Source organism: Camelus dromedarius, chromosome 19 (assembly GCF_036321535.1).
Source record: "Camelus dromedarius isolate mCamDro1 chromosome 19, mCamDro1.pat, whole genome shotgun sequence".
NCBI lineage: Eukaryota > Metazoa > Chordata > Mammalia > Artiodactyla > Camelidae > Camelus > Camelus dromedarius.
The window spans coordinates 29438629-29454525 of record NC_087454.1 but is presented as its reverse complement, the minus strand read 5'-3'; the positions used below and the strand labels follow the sequence as shown (position 1 = coordinate 29454525).

Sequence of the window (15897 nt, the reverse complement as noted above, 5' to 3'; positions counted from 1 at the left end):
CCTTGGACTTGCCAAGATAAGTCAGACAGCAGCCTAAGGGCCAACCCAAGTCCCTGGGAAGGCAGTAGCCAAGCTGAACAGCTCCCAGGAAGCAAGACCCCATTTGCATTTTAAACCCCCAAATGAAATTCCTATGGATACTAAGACAGTGCATGAGAACTCCTGAGAGAAGTTCCCAAGTCAATAACTTCCTAGTCTGGTGACTTTTCTCCATATTCATCTATCTTCGGAAACTGCAGCCCTTCAATTTAACTTCCTTATCAGATTACAGTGACAAGTCAGAATAAGCACATCCAAATCCTAGAAGAACCACTTTGCTTCACTGGGAAATATTAAAAAGAAGAAACTGACTTACCAGAGGATACCACATTCAAAGAAAGAAAAAAAAGATCATTTTTAATGGCAAGGACAAAGTGATAAGATGAGGGAAAACAACTCAAAATATGCATTTCTAAAAATCCATGATACATTCTACAACATGGATGAGGCTTGAAAACATTATGCTAAGTGAAAAAAGGACCATACAGTGTATGAATCCATTTATAGCAAATGTTCAGAATAGGCAAATCTTAGAGACATAAAGATTAGTGATTGCCTAGGGCTGGGAGGGATGTGGGAATTGGGATTGAATGGCTAAAGTGTATGGGGTTTCTTTTGGAGGTAATGAAAATGATCTAAATGTTCTAAATGTTGGACAGATGACAATTCTGTGAATGTACTAAAAGCCATTTGAATTGTACACTTTAACTGAATGAACTGTGTGGTATGTGAATTATATTTCAATAAAGCTGTTTGGGAAAAAAAGTTCATGGCTCCACACTAGAGCCACAATAATCTAAAAACATGTTGTTCCTACTATAATGCAAAGACTTTCTAGGCAAAATCGGAAGGAAAAAAAAAAAGTTGACGTCAGTAGTGGGTAGAGGCCCCAGTTAGATTTCTCTAGCAAAACACTCTCATCTCAGTTTGGGGAAGAATTTCACAGTCTTGTCTCAAGATCATGAATCTCACAGAAATCCCCATCTGGCTTTAGGTTCCTGTTCCAAAAACATTGGAAAAACCAACACAGGCAAAACACTTTCGAAACACCACCTTTAATCTACGTGGGCAAAGGAAGAAATAGAGAATCACGAGATAGATGCTGTGGGCTCTGTCAGAATACAAAGTTGAGAATTTACTATCACTGTAGAAACTCAAGTCCAAAAAAAGACCTCACATTTCCCAGGGAAACTGTCTCAAAAGTCCCTAAATAACATAACTCACGAAGAATGGTGGCCAAACGAACCCACCTGGATGGCTGAGGCCTTGGAGGTGACCACACAGACCTCAGCTCTGCTGCAACCTATTGGGCTTAAATCTTAGCAAATTCTCTTCTCTTCTTGTTTAATTTCCCTAACCAAGAGCAGAGGTTATCATAAGAAGCTCCATAAAGACCCTGGCTCCACTCACAAGGGCGTGTGTTGGTCTCATGATCACAGCTGTCACCTTGGAGAGAAAGACAGAAAGAGAGGTGAACAGGTTCTTTCTTACCTTAGAGCAAAACACACAAAACCCTAGAGCACAGGAAGGCTTAGAGAGAGAGAGAAATCTCTGCAGCTATCAGCCAACAGCTTCATCCTGCCTTGACAACCTGGATTCTCTCTAATCCCTAGGCAAATTAAAAGACCAAATGTTATTAAGCAATTAATAATGGAACAGATGCTGCTTGGCTCCTGTGTCTCCGCTAAACTCCTGCTCCAAAGGGCCTGCTTCAGTCCCTAAGAACAAAATGGCCATTTCTAATGCCAAGGGCAAAGAGAACTGAGGAGTGACTGACACGTAGTGGGTATTCAATAAATGTTTGCCGAATGACTCTTGAATGAATGCTGACATCACCTCCCTAGGCCATCTCTGCCTTCTGTCAACGGGGAAACATATACACGCATACACCACACGGAGCTGAACCCACGCCTGTTCACTGCAACTCCATTTGTAACTTTGCAAAATCAATAAACATAAGAACTACTGATCCAATATAGATTTCTGGAGGGCATAGGTTTTTATTAACTTTGTTACTAATGTACCTTAAGCGCCTAAAACAATGCCTGGGACACAGTGGGCTCTCAGTGAATATCTGTTGACTGCCAAATGAGTTAAGGACCTACCATGTGACAGGAGGCTTGTGCTAGGTCAACTCCTTCCTAGTCACTTCTGAAAGGAGACAGAGGCTGCTTTGAGTCCTCCTCGCCAGGGGCCGCTGTAGGAAACATGTGTCCTTCTCACGTCACCTTCTATCCCCGCGGTGCCCTTTGGCCCCGTGAAGTCACTGCCCCGAGCTAAGATGGCGGCGGCGCTGGCAGCCGCAGCCGGGCGCCTTCGGCGGGCCATTCGAAGGTCGCCCCCGTGGCGGGGCCCCAGCCGCCGGGCGCTCTCATCCGAGGCCCCTCCAGCCCCGGCCACGGCAGTGCGGGACGCCTTCCTGAGCTTCTTTCGGGACCGCCACGGCCACCACCTGGTGCCGTCCGCTTCGGTGCGGCCCCGCGGAGACCCCAGTCTGCTTTTCGTCAACGCGGGCATGAACCAGGTAGGGGCTGAGCCACGCAGATCCGGGCGGAGTTTGTGATTTTTTTTCCAGAGAGAAAGGCGCTGCGGTATTGGGCAAAAGGAGCGAAGGGCGGAGCTCGTAGTTTTGGGGGGAAAGAGGGAGTTGCATGGTTGGGCTAAGTGTTTGGGGAACAAGTTAGATTTGGGGAGGGCTGGACCGGGGAATTTCTGAGTTGGGATTGAGTCTTAGGTCCAGGAATGGAGGGTGTAGCGGCGCATAGGGGCAGACTGGTGGGGGAAATCCGGCTTCATATATTCATTCTTCATATATTCATTCATGTTTAAATAAAGATAACTCATTCATTAAAATAAATGCTTAATGAGTGCATACCGTTTGCTAAACTGTGTTCTTTGAACTTTTGACTTTGAGCACCACTTACCCTCTTTGTCTTCACCTGTAAAATGGGAATGGGTTAACCTTAGAGGCTGTCCAAGATCCCTATTAAATGCTAACATTGTGAGGGGTGCCCAGTACCCTGGGGTCTCAGTTATGTACCCTGAAGCTCTTGAGTGTGGTTGAAGAAGCTGAGTTGGAGGATGCAGTCATTCAGTGCCCTGTTTCCAGCACATTCCTCTTTCTCTTGCCTTGCCTATTTTACCAGCAGAGAATCTATTTCATGGTTTATTTATCCTTCTTCTGCCCAGACACATGAGAGATGGGTTCTCCCAGGCCAAGACTACACCGTACTATCAGGGGACACTCAGCCTTCAGTCTGAAATGCCATCTCTGCCCTCACTCCCCGCCTTTTCCTTCTGCTGAGGGACTAAGGTATCTCTCTTCCCCCTTCTTCATGTGTTTCCAGTTCAAGCCAATCTTCCTGGGCACTGTGGATCCACGAAGCGAAATGGCAGGCTTCCGACGTGTAGCCAACAGCCAGAAATGTGTGAGGGCTGGAGGACGCCACAGCGACCTGGAGGATGTGGGCCGAGACCTTTCCCATCATACCTTCTTTGAGATGCTCGGCAATTGGGCCTTTGGGGGTGAATATTTTAAGGTGAGTCTCCAGGAAGCCATGGAGTTAGGAAAAGATCAGTGGTCAGCCAAGAAAGGGGGTCAAGGTTAGTCCTGTCTTCACTCCTAGAGTCTGTTTAGGCAGAGCCTTATACCAGACACAGGTAAAGTGCCACAGGAACACGTACACTGGGAATGTGTCTCGCCTCCCTGATTGGATTACAGGCTCCTTGAAGGCCAGGACTCTGCTTCCTACCTAATGGCTGGTCAATAATTATTGTATGAATAAACAGTCAGACAGTGGTACTAAAGTGCAGGACTTAAAAATCATCCTAGACTAGGGTGGATAGAGGATTTCATAGAGAAGGTGGGACTTGAAAGAAAGTAGGATTCAGAAGACAGAAGAAGGTTTCTATGCAAGAAAAAACTCAGAAGCAGAAATGGTCGTGGCTTGTTCTAGAAACAAGGTGGGCACAAAACCAGTGAAATACTTTTGTTTTAAGCCAAGGACTGAACTCACGTGGCTTGACTGGCACTTCAGTGGGGCCTTCTTCTCACCCATCTTCCTCTTCCCACCCCTGGGTTTCCACTGCAGGAGGAGGCTTGCAGCATGGCCTGGGAACTGCTGACTCAGGTCTATGGGATCCCTGAGGACAGGCTCTGGGTCTCCTACTTTGGTGGTGACCCCAAGGCAGGGCTGGGTCCAGACCTGGAGAGCAGGGACATCTGGCTCAACTTAGGGTGAGTCCACCCCCCTGTGTGTCCACTCCTGGAGGACAAGACAACTGGAAGATAGAGACTACTAGCTCTGGTCCTCAGAGTCTCCACATAGCACGGGGATACTGTGGGGTCAGCCCTGTTCCTCCTCCAGCTGAGCTTGATGGAGGGGCTCTCCTGGCAGAGAGGGTCCCCACTCCTGCCTTTGTCTGTCTCCCCACCACCTGCCTGGCTTTCTTCCCAGGGTGCCCGCCAGCCACGTGCTCTCATTTGGACCGCAGGAAAACTTCTGGGAGATGGGTGATACTGGTCCTTGTGGGCCCTGTACCGAAATCCACTATGACCTGGCTGGTGGGGTGGGAGCCCCCCAGCTAGTGGAGCTTTGGAATCTGGTCTTCATGCAACACAACAGGTAATAGGGTGCTGGAGCAGGAGGGAGATCCCTGGCTGGAGTGAAAAAGGCGGCAGCTGGGAGACTTTCATCCATCTCTCACAAAAACTAACACTTAAACCGTGCTTACACTGTAGCAGGCACATTTTTAAACACTTTTCGGATAGTAACTGATTTAATCTTTGTCTATGCCCAGGACAGTTGAAACTAGTCACTGCTTCTCTCTGGGTTCTGCTCTCTCCTCATACAATGGAGTTGAACTTGATGATCTCTAAGATTTTCTTCCAGCTTTGACATGTCTCTTTCTAAGGGCAAAGAATTCTGTCCCAGAGAGGGGATTTCTGGGTCCTGGCAAGGGCCCCAGCAGAGGGTGAGGGTGGAGATCACACTTTATCAGAAAGGACAGGACCCAAGGCCATCGTCATCTGCTTTGGGGGGATGGGGGTGATACTGCCCTCTGGTTCCTCCCACTGCTGGCTCCCCTGGACCCCTCCTCATCCCTCAACTCCACTGGAGCATCTGCCTCACACCTGTCATCCCCTGTGGGGCCTCACCTTGCACACCTTTCCTGGCTAGAGAAGCAGATGGAAGCCTGCAGCCCCTGCCCCAGCGGCACGTGGACACAGGAATGGGCCTGGAAAGGCTGGTGGCCGTGCTGCAAGGCAAACACTCCACCTATGACACCGACCTCTTTTCCCCACTGCTCAACGCCATACACCAGGTGAGCCTGCCTCTTCCCTTCCAGTAGCCCCTCAGACGTGCTGTCTCTAGTGCTCACCACTGTTGCTTTCCGTCTTTGTTGAGAACTCAGAGTATCCCTGCGTATGGGGACAGTGACCAGCCAAGGATACATGAGTGTCAAACATGATGCTCAGATTAATGTTTTTTGTTTTTGGGGGTTTTTTTCAGACTCATGTTTATTACCTGATATTCATCCTAATTCCTTCCGTCCTTCATTTATTCAAAATATACGTGTTGAGTGCCTACTTTGTGTTAAACTTTTGTGCTTGGTCCAGGAGATACAGCAGTAAACAGAAAAGAGATAGTGGAAATTACATTGTAGCCTAGGAGATAGATAATTTTGTTTTAATGTATTAAAGAACAAGACAGCAGCTTACAGATTGTGACTAGGCAGTAGGCATGGGTGATAGTAACTGGCGGGTGGAGGGGGTACAGAGGAATCTTTGATGACATGTTTGGGAAAGGCTCACCAAGGAGATGACCTCTGAGCTGAAACCTGAAACGGGGAATCAACCACAGGAAACTCATTCCATGCAGGGGGAACCAGTAGGTACCAAGGCCCTGAGACAGGAAAGAAACAAAAAGGTGGCCAGCCAGCTAAAGTAGAATTACTTGGGATACAGTTGGAGCATATGTGGGCTTGCTTTTGCTGTATAATATACCACCTAACACTTTGTGGCTCAAAACAACAACCATTTATGTAGTGTACGAGACTGTGGGCTAGTGATGTAGGCTGGGCTCAGCAGGGTCATTGGTCTTGTATGAGCTTTCTCGTACATCTGTGGTCAGATGCTAGGTGGCTTTACTTCTGGGAGTTGGCTAGCTGTCAGTTTGGGGCGATGGGAGTGACCGGGTCGTATGTCTGTCAACCAGCAGGCTAGCTTGGGCCTGTTCACATCACACTGGGCAAACTTCCAAGGAGAGCAGAAACACACAAGGCCTCTTGAGGCCTAGGCTCACAACAGTGTCATTTCCACCACATTCTGTTGGCCAAAGCAAGTCAAAGGGCTAGCCCAGATTCAAGGAACAGAGAAATAAATTCTAGCCCTTGATGGGAAGCAAGTGTAAAATCACACTGCAAAGCATCTGTAAAGGTACGCACACAGGAAAGGGAAGAATTTTGCAAACAATCTACCACAGAAAAGAAGGCAGGAGTCACATCTTGTGGGGCCTGAAAGTGCAAAGTGGGTCTTTTATTCTAACTGTGGTGAGATGGGCTCCAAGGGAGGATGGGCATGATGTGACTGATGCTTTTAAAAGGCCACTCCTGTCGCTGTGTGGAGGCCGGGCTGGAGGGAGACAAGAGTAGAAGCTGAGAAACCAGCTGGGAGGCTGTCTCATGGTCCAGGAAACAGACAGTAGCACATGGCTTAGGCTGGTAGCAGTGGAAGTGGAGAAAAGTAGATTGGTGTGAAAGATCTCATGGAAGTAGATGCAAAAGGCCCCACTGATTGGATGAGAAGTGGAAAGAAAATCAAGGCTGGCTCCCAAATTTTTGACTTGAGCAATGGCAGGACTGTTCATTGAGAGGGGGAGCTTGGGGAAGAGACAGGCTTGGAGCTGGAAGAATCAAGCACTGGCTTTGGAGCACAGCTTAATGTGTCCACAGCCTCCACCCTCCCTCCCTGTCTGAACAGAGGCTGTAGAGGCGGGTGTGGCAGGGTGGAGAGCACCGGGGTGGGATGGGCCAGCTGGGTTCACATCTCAGATCTGCTCCTGACTTGTGAGCCCTTATGGAACTTAGTGCCTCTGAGTCTCGCTTTCCTCTGTAAGCCAGGATGGTAACAGAACAGGACATTTTAGGGATTAGACAACATGTCATTCAAGCACCCACCCAGTTCTAATAGTAAATGATCACAGCCATGGTCATTGTCAGTGCTGAACGTGGGCCCCCTGAGGCAGGGACTGGCTCCCACTCACCTTTGAAGCTTCTCCATCTGGGCCATTCCAGATGCAGTCGGTTTTAGGGATGTGGGCAGATGCTCTAGGGGTGGTGGAGAGCATCCCGCCTGGGCCAGTCAGGCAAGACCGGCAGCCTTGTCTCCTCTCCTGCTTCCCAGGGTTGCGGGGCACCCCCTTACTTGGGCCGGGTTGGGGCAGCAGATGAGGGGCGCACAGACACTGCATACCGCGTGGTGGCTGACCACATCCGCACACTCAGCATCTGCATCGCTGACGGCGTCTCCCCCGGCATGTCTGGCGCCCCGTGAGTCTGAAAGGGCTACAGTGAGGGGTTGCAGGGGAGAGGAGAGAGGGAGATGGAGAGGTGGGTCGAGATGGCAGGAGGAGAGGGAAGGGAGAGGGCTTGGGTGTGGGAGCACACACTCTGGACCTCGTCCTCCCCACTCTCCTCCCTGCTGACCAGGGGCTGCTGGGGGCTCATGTCTGGGCTGTGAACCCCTCTAGGCTGGTACTTCGCCGGATCCTCCGTCGAGCCGTGCGGTTCTCTACAGAGGTGTTGCAGGCACCACCTGGCTTCCTGGGCAGCCTGGTGCCTGTAGTGGTGGAGACACTGGTAAGGGTAGAGCTTCCTCGCTCCCCTGGGCTTCTCTGGGCACTTGGGGAGCCCGTTGCTCAGCCCATACAGTTCCCCAGCCTGGGCTCACCACCCTACATGTCCAGCTCAGAGTCCTCAGTAGGCTGAGAAACAGAATTGCTTACAAGAAGTAGGGAGCCTTCTGGAGGCCTTCTTGCCCAGGCTACTGAGCCTTTGACCTCGAGACCCCTTCTGCCCGCATCACCCCCTAACACACACACTAACACACACACACACACACGCACGCGCGCGCGCGCATCAGCCCCTCTGAGCCTCCCAGACAGGTGTCCCGAGGGAAGCCCCGAGTGAGGTGCAGAGTGGGCTGGTTGCCTCTGACACCTCCTCAGCCCTTTCCACTGCCCCCAGGGAGATGCTTATCCGGAACTGCGGAAGAACTCAGCCCAGGTACTGGATTTTGGATGGGGGAGGGAAGGGCCGACGGGAGGATGGTGGAGAGAGGCTCTCCCTCTCAGGAGGCCCAGCTCCAATCCTGCCCTGTCCCCATCAGATAGCCAACCTAGTGTCAGAGGATGAGGCAGCCTTCCTGGCCTCCCTGCAGCGGGGTCGGCGGATCATCGAGCGGACCCTGAGGCGCCTGGGGCCTTCCGATGTGTTCCCTGGTGAGTGGGGCACCTGGCCAAGGTGTGAGGGCCCCACTTAGGCGAGCCTGGGCTGGGGTGGGGTGGGGAGGGAGTTCCTGGGCCTCACACCCTCTTTCCCCACATCCCTCTCCCTGTATTCTTTCCTACACCCAGACCTGCTTCTCCCCACTTCCCCAAGGCCCAGCTGGCCCTGCTTCTGGTCTCTGCCTTCCAAGGCTGGCTTCAAGCCAAGAATGAGCTTCTTCCCTCCTCTGAAATGACATATGCCAAGGGAGAACCCGGGGTGACCCCCAGGTCTGGCTTTGGAGCTTAAAGCCTGAAGGTGACCCCTCTCCTGGGCCTGCCTGGTGTAGGGAGGGGGCACTTATGCTTGGCACCCAGTGGCATCTGTGTGGTTAGAAAACCCCTGGTCCTCACTTCTCCCTCACTTCTCCCCCTTCTCCATCCTCCCCCTCCCCCATCAACACCCTTTGTCTTCCTTCCTCAAAGCCGAAGTGGCCTGGTCCTTGTCACTGTCTGGGAACCTGGGGCTCCCCTTGGACCTGGTAGAGCTGATGCTGGAGGAGAAAGGGGTACAGCTGGACTCTGCCGGGCTGGCACGGCTGGCCAAGGAGGAGGCCCAGGTACAGGCTGGGGCACCCCTGCCCGAGGTTCTGCTGGGACACAGCCATCCCTTCCTTGGCCTTTAGTTCCTGCAGGAGGAGCTGCAGCTATTGAGAGAAACAGGAGGCTGGGGTAGATCTGTCCCCTTACCTCGGCCCCAGCCACAGGCCGTGGAGAGGAACACTAATATGGTGGGCCAAACAGGGGCAGAAGGGGGACAGGCCAGCACAGCGTCCGAGAGAGGGGGTCATCGGGGCAGCAGTGGGTGAGGGAGGCCTGGTCCTGAGACCCAGCACAATGGTGGTTCACCAGCCAGTCCAGGGTCCCTAGCAGCCAGCCAAGCCTGAGGGCTTATTCCAGAGAGGGCCACAGTGTCCACACAGCTGCAGGCAGTCAGGGCTCTGCGGAGACTCAGGTCCCATTGCATTCCCCTTGCACCCCTCCCTTGTACACATGCCTGTCCTGCAGCGCCGGGCACAGCAGGCTGAGCCAGTTCACGAGCAGGGACTGCGGCTTGACGTCCATGCGCTGGGGGAGCTGCAGCGCCGAGGGGTGCCCCCAACTGATGACAGCCCCAAGTACAGCTACTCCCTGCGACCCAGCGGGGGTTATGGTGAGAGCCTGGACTGAGGCGGATGGCCAGGGCCTGCCTGACTGTGATTGGGAGGGAGGTCGGAGCATGAGCACAGGTCAGAATACCTGCCCTGTGCTTTCCCTCTGGCAGCCACCAGGGGTCACTGTGCCCCCCAGCTGGAAGTACCCTCTCCCAGTCACATGTCTGTTGGCTTCAAGGAGGGCACAGACCCACATCCCACGTCCCAAACCCCTACCTAGCACTGATCATCATTCTTGCCCTGGCAGAGTTCAGTACCTGTGAGGCCCAAGTGCTCCAGCTGTATACAGAGGATGGAACGGCCGTGGCCTCTGTGGGGGAAGGCCAGCGCTGTGGCCTCCTCTTGGACAAAACCAACTTCTACGCTGAACAGGGAGGTCAGGCTTCTGACCGAGGCTACCTGGTGCGGGTGGAGCAGCCGGTGAGTCCCCCCCAAGCCAAACACAGGTTAACTCCTGCAGGAGACAGACCCAGGCCAGAAGGGAGCCAAGGGGAGAGAGAGTACAGAAGCACTCAGTGCCTTGGACCTGCCCTTCCCAGGACGTGCTGTTCCCAGTGGCCCAGGCCCAGGTCTGCGGAGGCTTCATCCTGCATGAGGTAGTGGCCCCTGAGCGCCTGAAGGTCGGTGACCAGGTGCAGCTGCACGTGGATGAGGTGAGGCCCCCACCCCTGCTGTTCCTGATACCCTGCAGCTCCTTTACACTCTCACCCCTGCCCGCACCCAGGACCCCAGGTGACAAAAGTGTTTCAGGCCTGGCGTCTGAGCTGCATGGAGAAGCACACGGCTGTCCACATGCTAAACTGGGCGCTTCGGCAGGCCCTGGGCCCCGGCACAGAGCAGCGTGGCTCCCATCTCAATCCCGAGCGGCTGCGCTTCGATGTGGCCACGCAGGTGAGCAGGCTTCATGTGAGGCGATGGGCTTGAGGCAAGAGTCTGGTGGTGTGGGAGTTTGGCCAGTAAGAGGGCCTGGGCTCCCTGTCCCTCAGTCACTGGGGGACCCTGGGCGGGTGGCTTCCCATCAGGCTCCTTCCAAACCAGCAAGGGTCAGGCTGGACAGTGTCTGGAGCCCTCCTTCACCTCAGCCACTTAGCTTCCTTGTTCCTGCTGTCCCCCAGGCCATTCTTGCTCAAAGTGAGCTGCCCTCTCCCTTCTCTGCCGCCCCTTGCTCCTTGTATACCCGGTGCAAGTCCTCCAGGAGGCACTCGCTGACGAGATCCCATTCCACTGATTGCTCCTTGCTCCTGCGTCTCCCCCATCCTGTATTTCTCTCCCATGGGCTGCCCCTTATTGTAAGCTCCCTGAGTACAGAGCCTCCACCTTCTGTTTCTCCATCAACTTTCAGTGTCTAATGAAAGGCCTGCAGCTTCCTAAGGAAAAGAGTTGTCTGCTCCACAAATGTTTAGTGAGCACCTGTTAGCCTCTGTTCTAGAACCTGGGGCTCATTCACTAAACATTGACTGTTTCTTCACGCATCACTTCCAGGCGTGGGGCTGAATCCCTGTTGGTCTGTTTATTTACCCTCAATCCCACCAGGCCCCGCTGACCCCAGAGCAGCTCCAGGCAGTAGAGGGCACTGTGCAGGAGGCCGTGGGGCAGGATGAGGCAGTGTACATGGAGGAGGTGGCCCTGGCACGCACTGCCCACGTCCCTGGCCTGCGCTCTCTGGATGAGGTGAGCTGGGGGAGCCCCCTTGGTGGAGATCACCTGTCCCCCACAGGCCAGTTAAAAGACCCATCCCCTCTCACCCTCAGGTATACCCCGACCCTGTGCGAGTGGTGTCTGTAGGGGTGCCTGTGGCCCATGCACTGGACCCAGCCTCCCAAGCCGCACTGCAGACCTCTGTGGAGCTGTGCTGTGGGACGTGAGTCACTCCTGCCTGCCTGCCCAGGGCCTGGGCCCTCATCTTCTCCTGGTCTTTGGAGCCACCAGCTACTGGTTTGGAGCTCAGGCTGCTCTCTTCTCTCCCATCATCACCCAGACTTCCTCTTCTCTCCCTCTGTCCACAGGCATCTGCTACGCACCGGGGCTATAGGGGACCTGGTCATCATTGGGGAGCGCCAGCTTACCAAGGGCACCACCCGTCTGGTGGCCGTCACTGGGGAGCAGGCCCAGCAGGTCAGCATGCCAGGGTGTGGATGGGGGGCCGGGGACACACAGCTGATGCTCTCAGGCTGGAGGATGCCCAGCAACAGAACCAGCATTCACACCTGTGCACAGATAGGGCTATCCCAGCTGCTGGCAAGTGCATCTGTTGTGATTATTTGGTGCCTTGATGGGTCCTGATTGTTCAGTGTTTCTAACTTGGCTCTGACCAGCAACAGGTTGAGAGCCCCTGTCTTGGGGAGCGAAAGTAAGCCAAGCAGCTCTGACTGTCCTGTCCCCTCCCTGCAGGCCCGAGAGGTGGGCCAGAGCCTGGCCCAGGAGGTAGAAGCAGCCACAGAGCGGCTAAGTCGGGGCAGCCGGGACGTGGTAGAGGCACAGCGGTTGTCCAAGGACATGGGACGACTCACTGACGTGAGGGCCACCCCTACCATGGAGCTGTCCCCGCCCTCTCCTGGCCCTATTCCCTTCCCTATGGCTCCCTGGACCCTGCCTCTCTCTCCCCAGCATTCCTGTTGGACTCCAGCTGGCCCACATGTTTGTTGTTTGTCTGCAGGGTGGGATGTGGTGGGTATGGTCTCTTCCCTGGCCCTGCCAGTCCCTGCCTCAGAGACTGTCTCAGGGAAGGCAAGGTTTGATGCATTGCTTCCGGCCACAGGCCGTGGACACTGCCATGATGCCCCAGTGGCAGCGGCGGGAACTTCAGGCCACACTGAAGGCGCTACAGCGGCGTGCCAACACTGCCATCCGAAAGCTGGAAATGGGGCAGGTAAGAGGAGTTCCAGCTGCACCCAGGGGGGCTGCACCCAGGGGGGCTTCTCCCTCTCCTGCCAGCTAGGCACCACCACCAGGCCATTCCCCAACTTCTCTCTCTGCCAGACTGGGTCTCTCCCCCACCACCTGAGTCTGGCTTGGGCTGTCCCTGCAGGAAGCCAACAGACACATACCGTTCAGCCCTAGTTGCTCCTTGACTGTGAAGCCTCCCACCTCCACCTCCTCTCGTCCATCTGCTCCAGCCCTAGTCCTTGAACCTTTGGCGACTTATTTGTAGGGGCCTGGAGCTATGAGGAAAGGGAGGAGGTGAAGGAGGAGAGGAAGGACGCAGTTGGGAACCGAAAGAAGGAGGCCATTCTAGGCAGAATCCCTGGCACCTCTGCTCAAAGCTGAAGACTTCTGCTGGGGGACAGGGGTGAAGGGCTGGGGAATGGGAGGGGATTTCTGGACTGGGGCTCAGCTCAGAAACGGGGGCCAGTTGCCTCCCAGCCTGACCCCTGTGCTGTCCTTCCTGCCTCACAGGCTGCACAGAAAACCCAGGAGCTGCTACAGCGGCACTCAGAGGGGCCCCTGATTGTGGACACAGTTTCCGCCGAGTCCCTCTCCGTAAGTGCTGGTACTGGGAGTGTCCCCAGGGTCTAGGGAGGGGAAAGTCCTCACAGGGAAGTGGCTGGCTGGGAGTCAGGGGAGCTATGAGGTCACCATCTACCCTCCCTTGCACAGGTGCTGGTGAAGGTGGTGCGACAGCTGTGTAAGCAGGCGCCCAGCACATCCGTGCTACTGCTCAGCCCCCAGCCTCTGGGGCAGGTGCTGTGTGCCTGTCAGGTGGCCCAGGTGAGGGAAGTGAGAGGGCAGCCCCCCACCCGACCCATCTCCTGGTCCAGCTCTCTGATTCCATGCCTTTTATTCCTCCTAGATGAGGGAGCCATGGCTGGGTAGAGGTGACCTCTGAGGATACCCCAGGGTGGGGATAGGGCCATCTCCTTGTCCCTAACCCACCCCTCTCCCACCCAACCAGTGATGCACCATGAGATTCCCTAATTCCCACCACCCCACCTCCAGGCTGCACATTTCTTGCAAATAAGTAGTAGCCATTCATCAACCTCCGCACACACATTCCCAGCCTGTCCCTCTCCTGTCTCCGCACCCTATTCCCCCCAGCTGTGTGCCTGACTGGGGAGGGGTTCTAACCACTGTGACTCCACTCTCAAGGGTACTTGGAGTGGATAGTGGCAGGCAGGGCTGCTCTACATCACTGCTCCTTCTGTTTCTGCCTCCAGAATGCCATGCCGGCCTTCACAGCAGATGCCTGGGCACTGGCTGTGTGCAGCCACATGGGGGGCAAGGCCTGGGGCTCTCGAGTGGTGGCCCAGGGCACAGGAAGCACTGCTGACCTGGAAGCTGCCCTCAGTACAGCACGAGCCTATGCCCTCAACCAGCTCTGAGCCAGGCTTACCCAGAGACTCACACAGACTAAAGAGACAACAGATATGCAAGTGTCTAGAGCCTTAAAGGAGCCAGCAGAACCTCCCTGGAGGCTGAGGCAGAGGACTAGAGACTGGAGGCCAAGCACCTGAGCCAAAGAGAGCCTCCCTGGGCCGAGCCCTGCACAGACACTAGAAGATGTGGGCTGAGGAAAGCAGAAGCAGGTACAGAGACACACCCCCTCTAGAAGAATGTGAAGACCTGGGCCATCCTGGGCGTGATTGTTTATTAAAAAGTATTTCACAGAGGATAGGAAGCTCCGGAGCAGCCTTTCCCCTTCCAGCAACCTGCTGTGGGTGCCCCCATCACCAGTCTGACCTCTCATACTGAGCTGAAAAGCTCCCTGGCATCCAGATCAGAACTGTCATCACCACAAGTGCTCAGACAGGCCCTCTTAGCCAGCCTGTTCTGGGCACCCACGAAGGCCTCCATAACCACCAAGATTCAGAACTGTCATGTGAAAGTCATGACAGCCAGGCAGATCCTCTCTGGTGTCACTTATTTCATTAACAGTGACTTCTTGTTTTAATGAAGGCCCTAGTGATTTGTTGATAAAATGTGCCCAAGTACCAGTCAGTTGCTGAGAATGTGGCGAGAACCAAGCAAAACTTCCTGCCCTTGTGGAGCTCCCTTTAGTGGTGAGACAGCAGTAAAAAGAAAGAAGAGGGTGTCAGACAGGGATGAGGTCTGTGGAGACAGCAGGAATGGGGATTGGGAGGGTAGAGGTGGCATCAGAGAGGAGGGTGTGAGCCATGTGGACATCTGAGGAAAGAACCAGTGCAGAGGCCCTGAGGCAGAAGTGAGCAGGCAGGTCTCAGGGTCAGAAGGGAGTGAGCTGCCTCAAGCTTTGCACAGCACCTGCCCCAAGCCTGAGCTGAGTCTGAAGCTGAAGTCAGCAGCTCAGAGCAGGAGAAATCCTAGGGGTGGAGGGCAGCCCTCTTTCCCTACCAAAATGAATCCACCTGGGACCAAGCCAGATGCTCGAGCTCCACCTCTGTCCCTAAATCTCCATTACTAGATGAAGGAAGGGACCTCAGGGGGCCTGTCTCTTAAGTCAGAGCCTCCCTGGCTACGAGGTTCCAGGGTCATTTAGTTAAAATTATTAGAGCAGAGCAGGTCCCTCTGGCATCGTTTCCTGGGTGATTTCTCATTCTAATTGAGGCATAGGTGATTTGTTGGTAAATCACTGATGAAGGCTTGCAAGGGACACAAATTACTGGCCTCTGCTTGCCTGGAGCCTTGAGTCGCAGAACTTTACCTCAAGATCTTGGCAAATGCAGCAGCGGCCACTGTTCAGTGGTGCTCACTGAGGGCCCTGTTCTTTACTGTGGACACCAAGGTGAGGAGTTGGGGTACCCCTGTTTTGTTGATGAGAACCGAGATTCTAGGTTGTTAACTTACCAGCTCTGCCTCCATGTTAAACTTCCCACCCACCTAGGTTGCCTTTCCCCTCCTGAGGGACAATCTCCTTTTCTTACTAGTCAACCCCCACGAAGTTGGTCAGTTCTGCCCACATGGCATCAGGCTTAGGGCTGCGTGAGGGAGCATTGTGGAGGCCTGTGACCTTCCTGCCTGGTGCCATTCCTCAGCCTTGTTGACACCCTGGAGAAAAGCGGAAGGTGACTCTGCAGGGATGCTCCAGCCCACGGCTGCCCCGCAGGGCCTGAGAGCAACCAGGGGCCTCAGGAGAGTTCAGGAACTCTGCAGGTGCCCTTCCGCCCTCCTCATCTTCCAGAAGATGGGCCGCTGATGCTTTTCGTGGACCGTCTTTCCACTCATCACCCCCACCCCAACTTCCA

General features: G+C 54.4%; 1 protein-coding gene across 1 annotated transcript; it reads left to right on the top strand.

Annotated features, from left to right (window-relative positions):
• The first annotated feature begins 2306 nt into the window (after positions 1–2306).
• AARS2 (alanyl-tRNA synthetase 2, mitochondrial) lies at positions 2307–14627 on the top strand. Its single transcript, XM_031434608.2, has 22 exons — positions 2307–2563; positions 3387–3578; positions 4131–4276; positions 4497–4664; positions 5220–5364; positions 7445–7590; positions 7791–7899; positions 8287–8325; positions 8429–8540; positions 9012–9145; positions 9594–9738; positions 9987–10159; positions 10279–10392; positions 10490–10630; positions 11273–11410; positions 11491–11600; positions 11746–11854; positions 12131–12253; positions 12498–12608; positions 13136–13219; positions 13337–13447; positions 13894–14627. The coding sequence occupies exons 1-22, from the start codon at positions 2321–2323 to the stop codon at positions 14056–14058; spliced, it is 2958 nt and encodes a 985-aa protein (XP_031290468.2). The 5' UTR covers positions 2307–2320; the 3' UTR covers positions 14059–14627.
• The last annotated feature ends 1270 nt before the right edge of the window (positions 14628–15897 follow it).

What these genes read in the sequence shown, in the direction of transcription:
- AARS2 (XM_031434608.2), top strand. Translation starts at nt 2,321, where the DNA reads ATGGCGGCGGCGCTGGCAGCCGCAGCCGGGCGCCTTCGGCGGGCCATT. An exon ending in TCAACGCGGGCATGAACCAG is followed by an intron (nt 2,564 to 3,386) that starts GTAGGGGCTGAG and finishes ATGTGTTTCCAG; the next exon opens with TTCAAGCCAATCTTCCTGGG. An exon ending in GCGACCCAGCGGGGGTTATG is followed by an intron (nt 9,739 to 9,986) that starts GTGAGAGCCTGG and finishes TTGCCCTGGCAG; the next exon opens with AGTTCAGTACCTGTGAGGCC.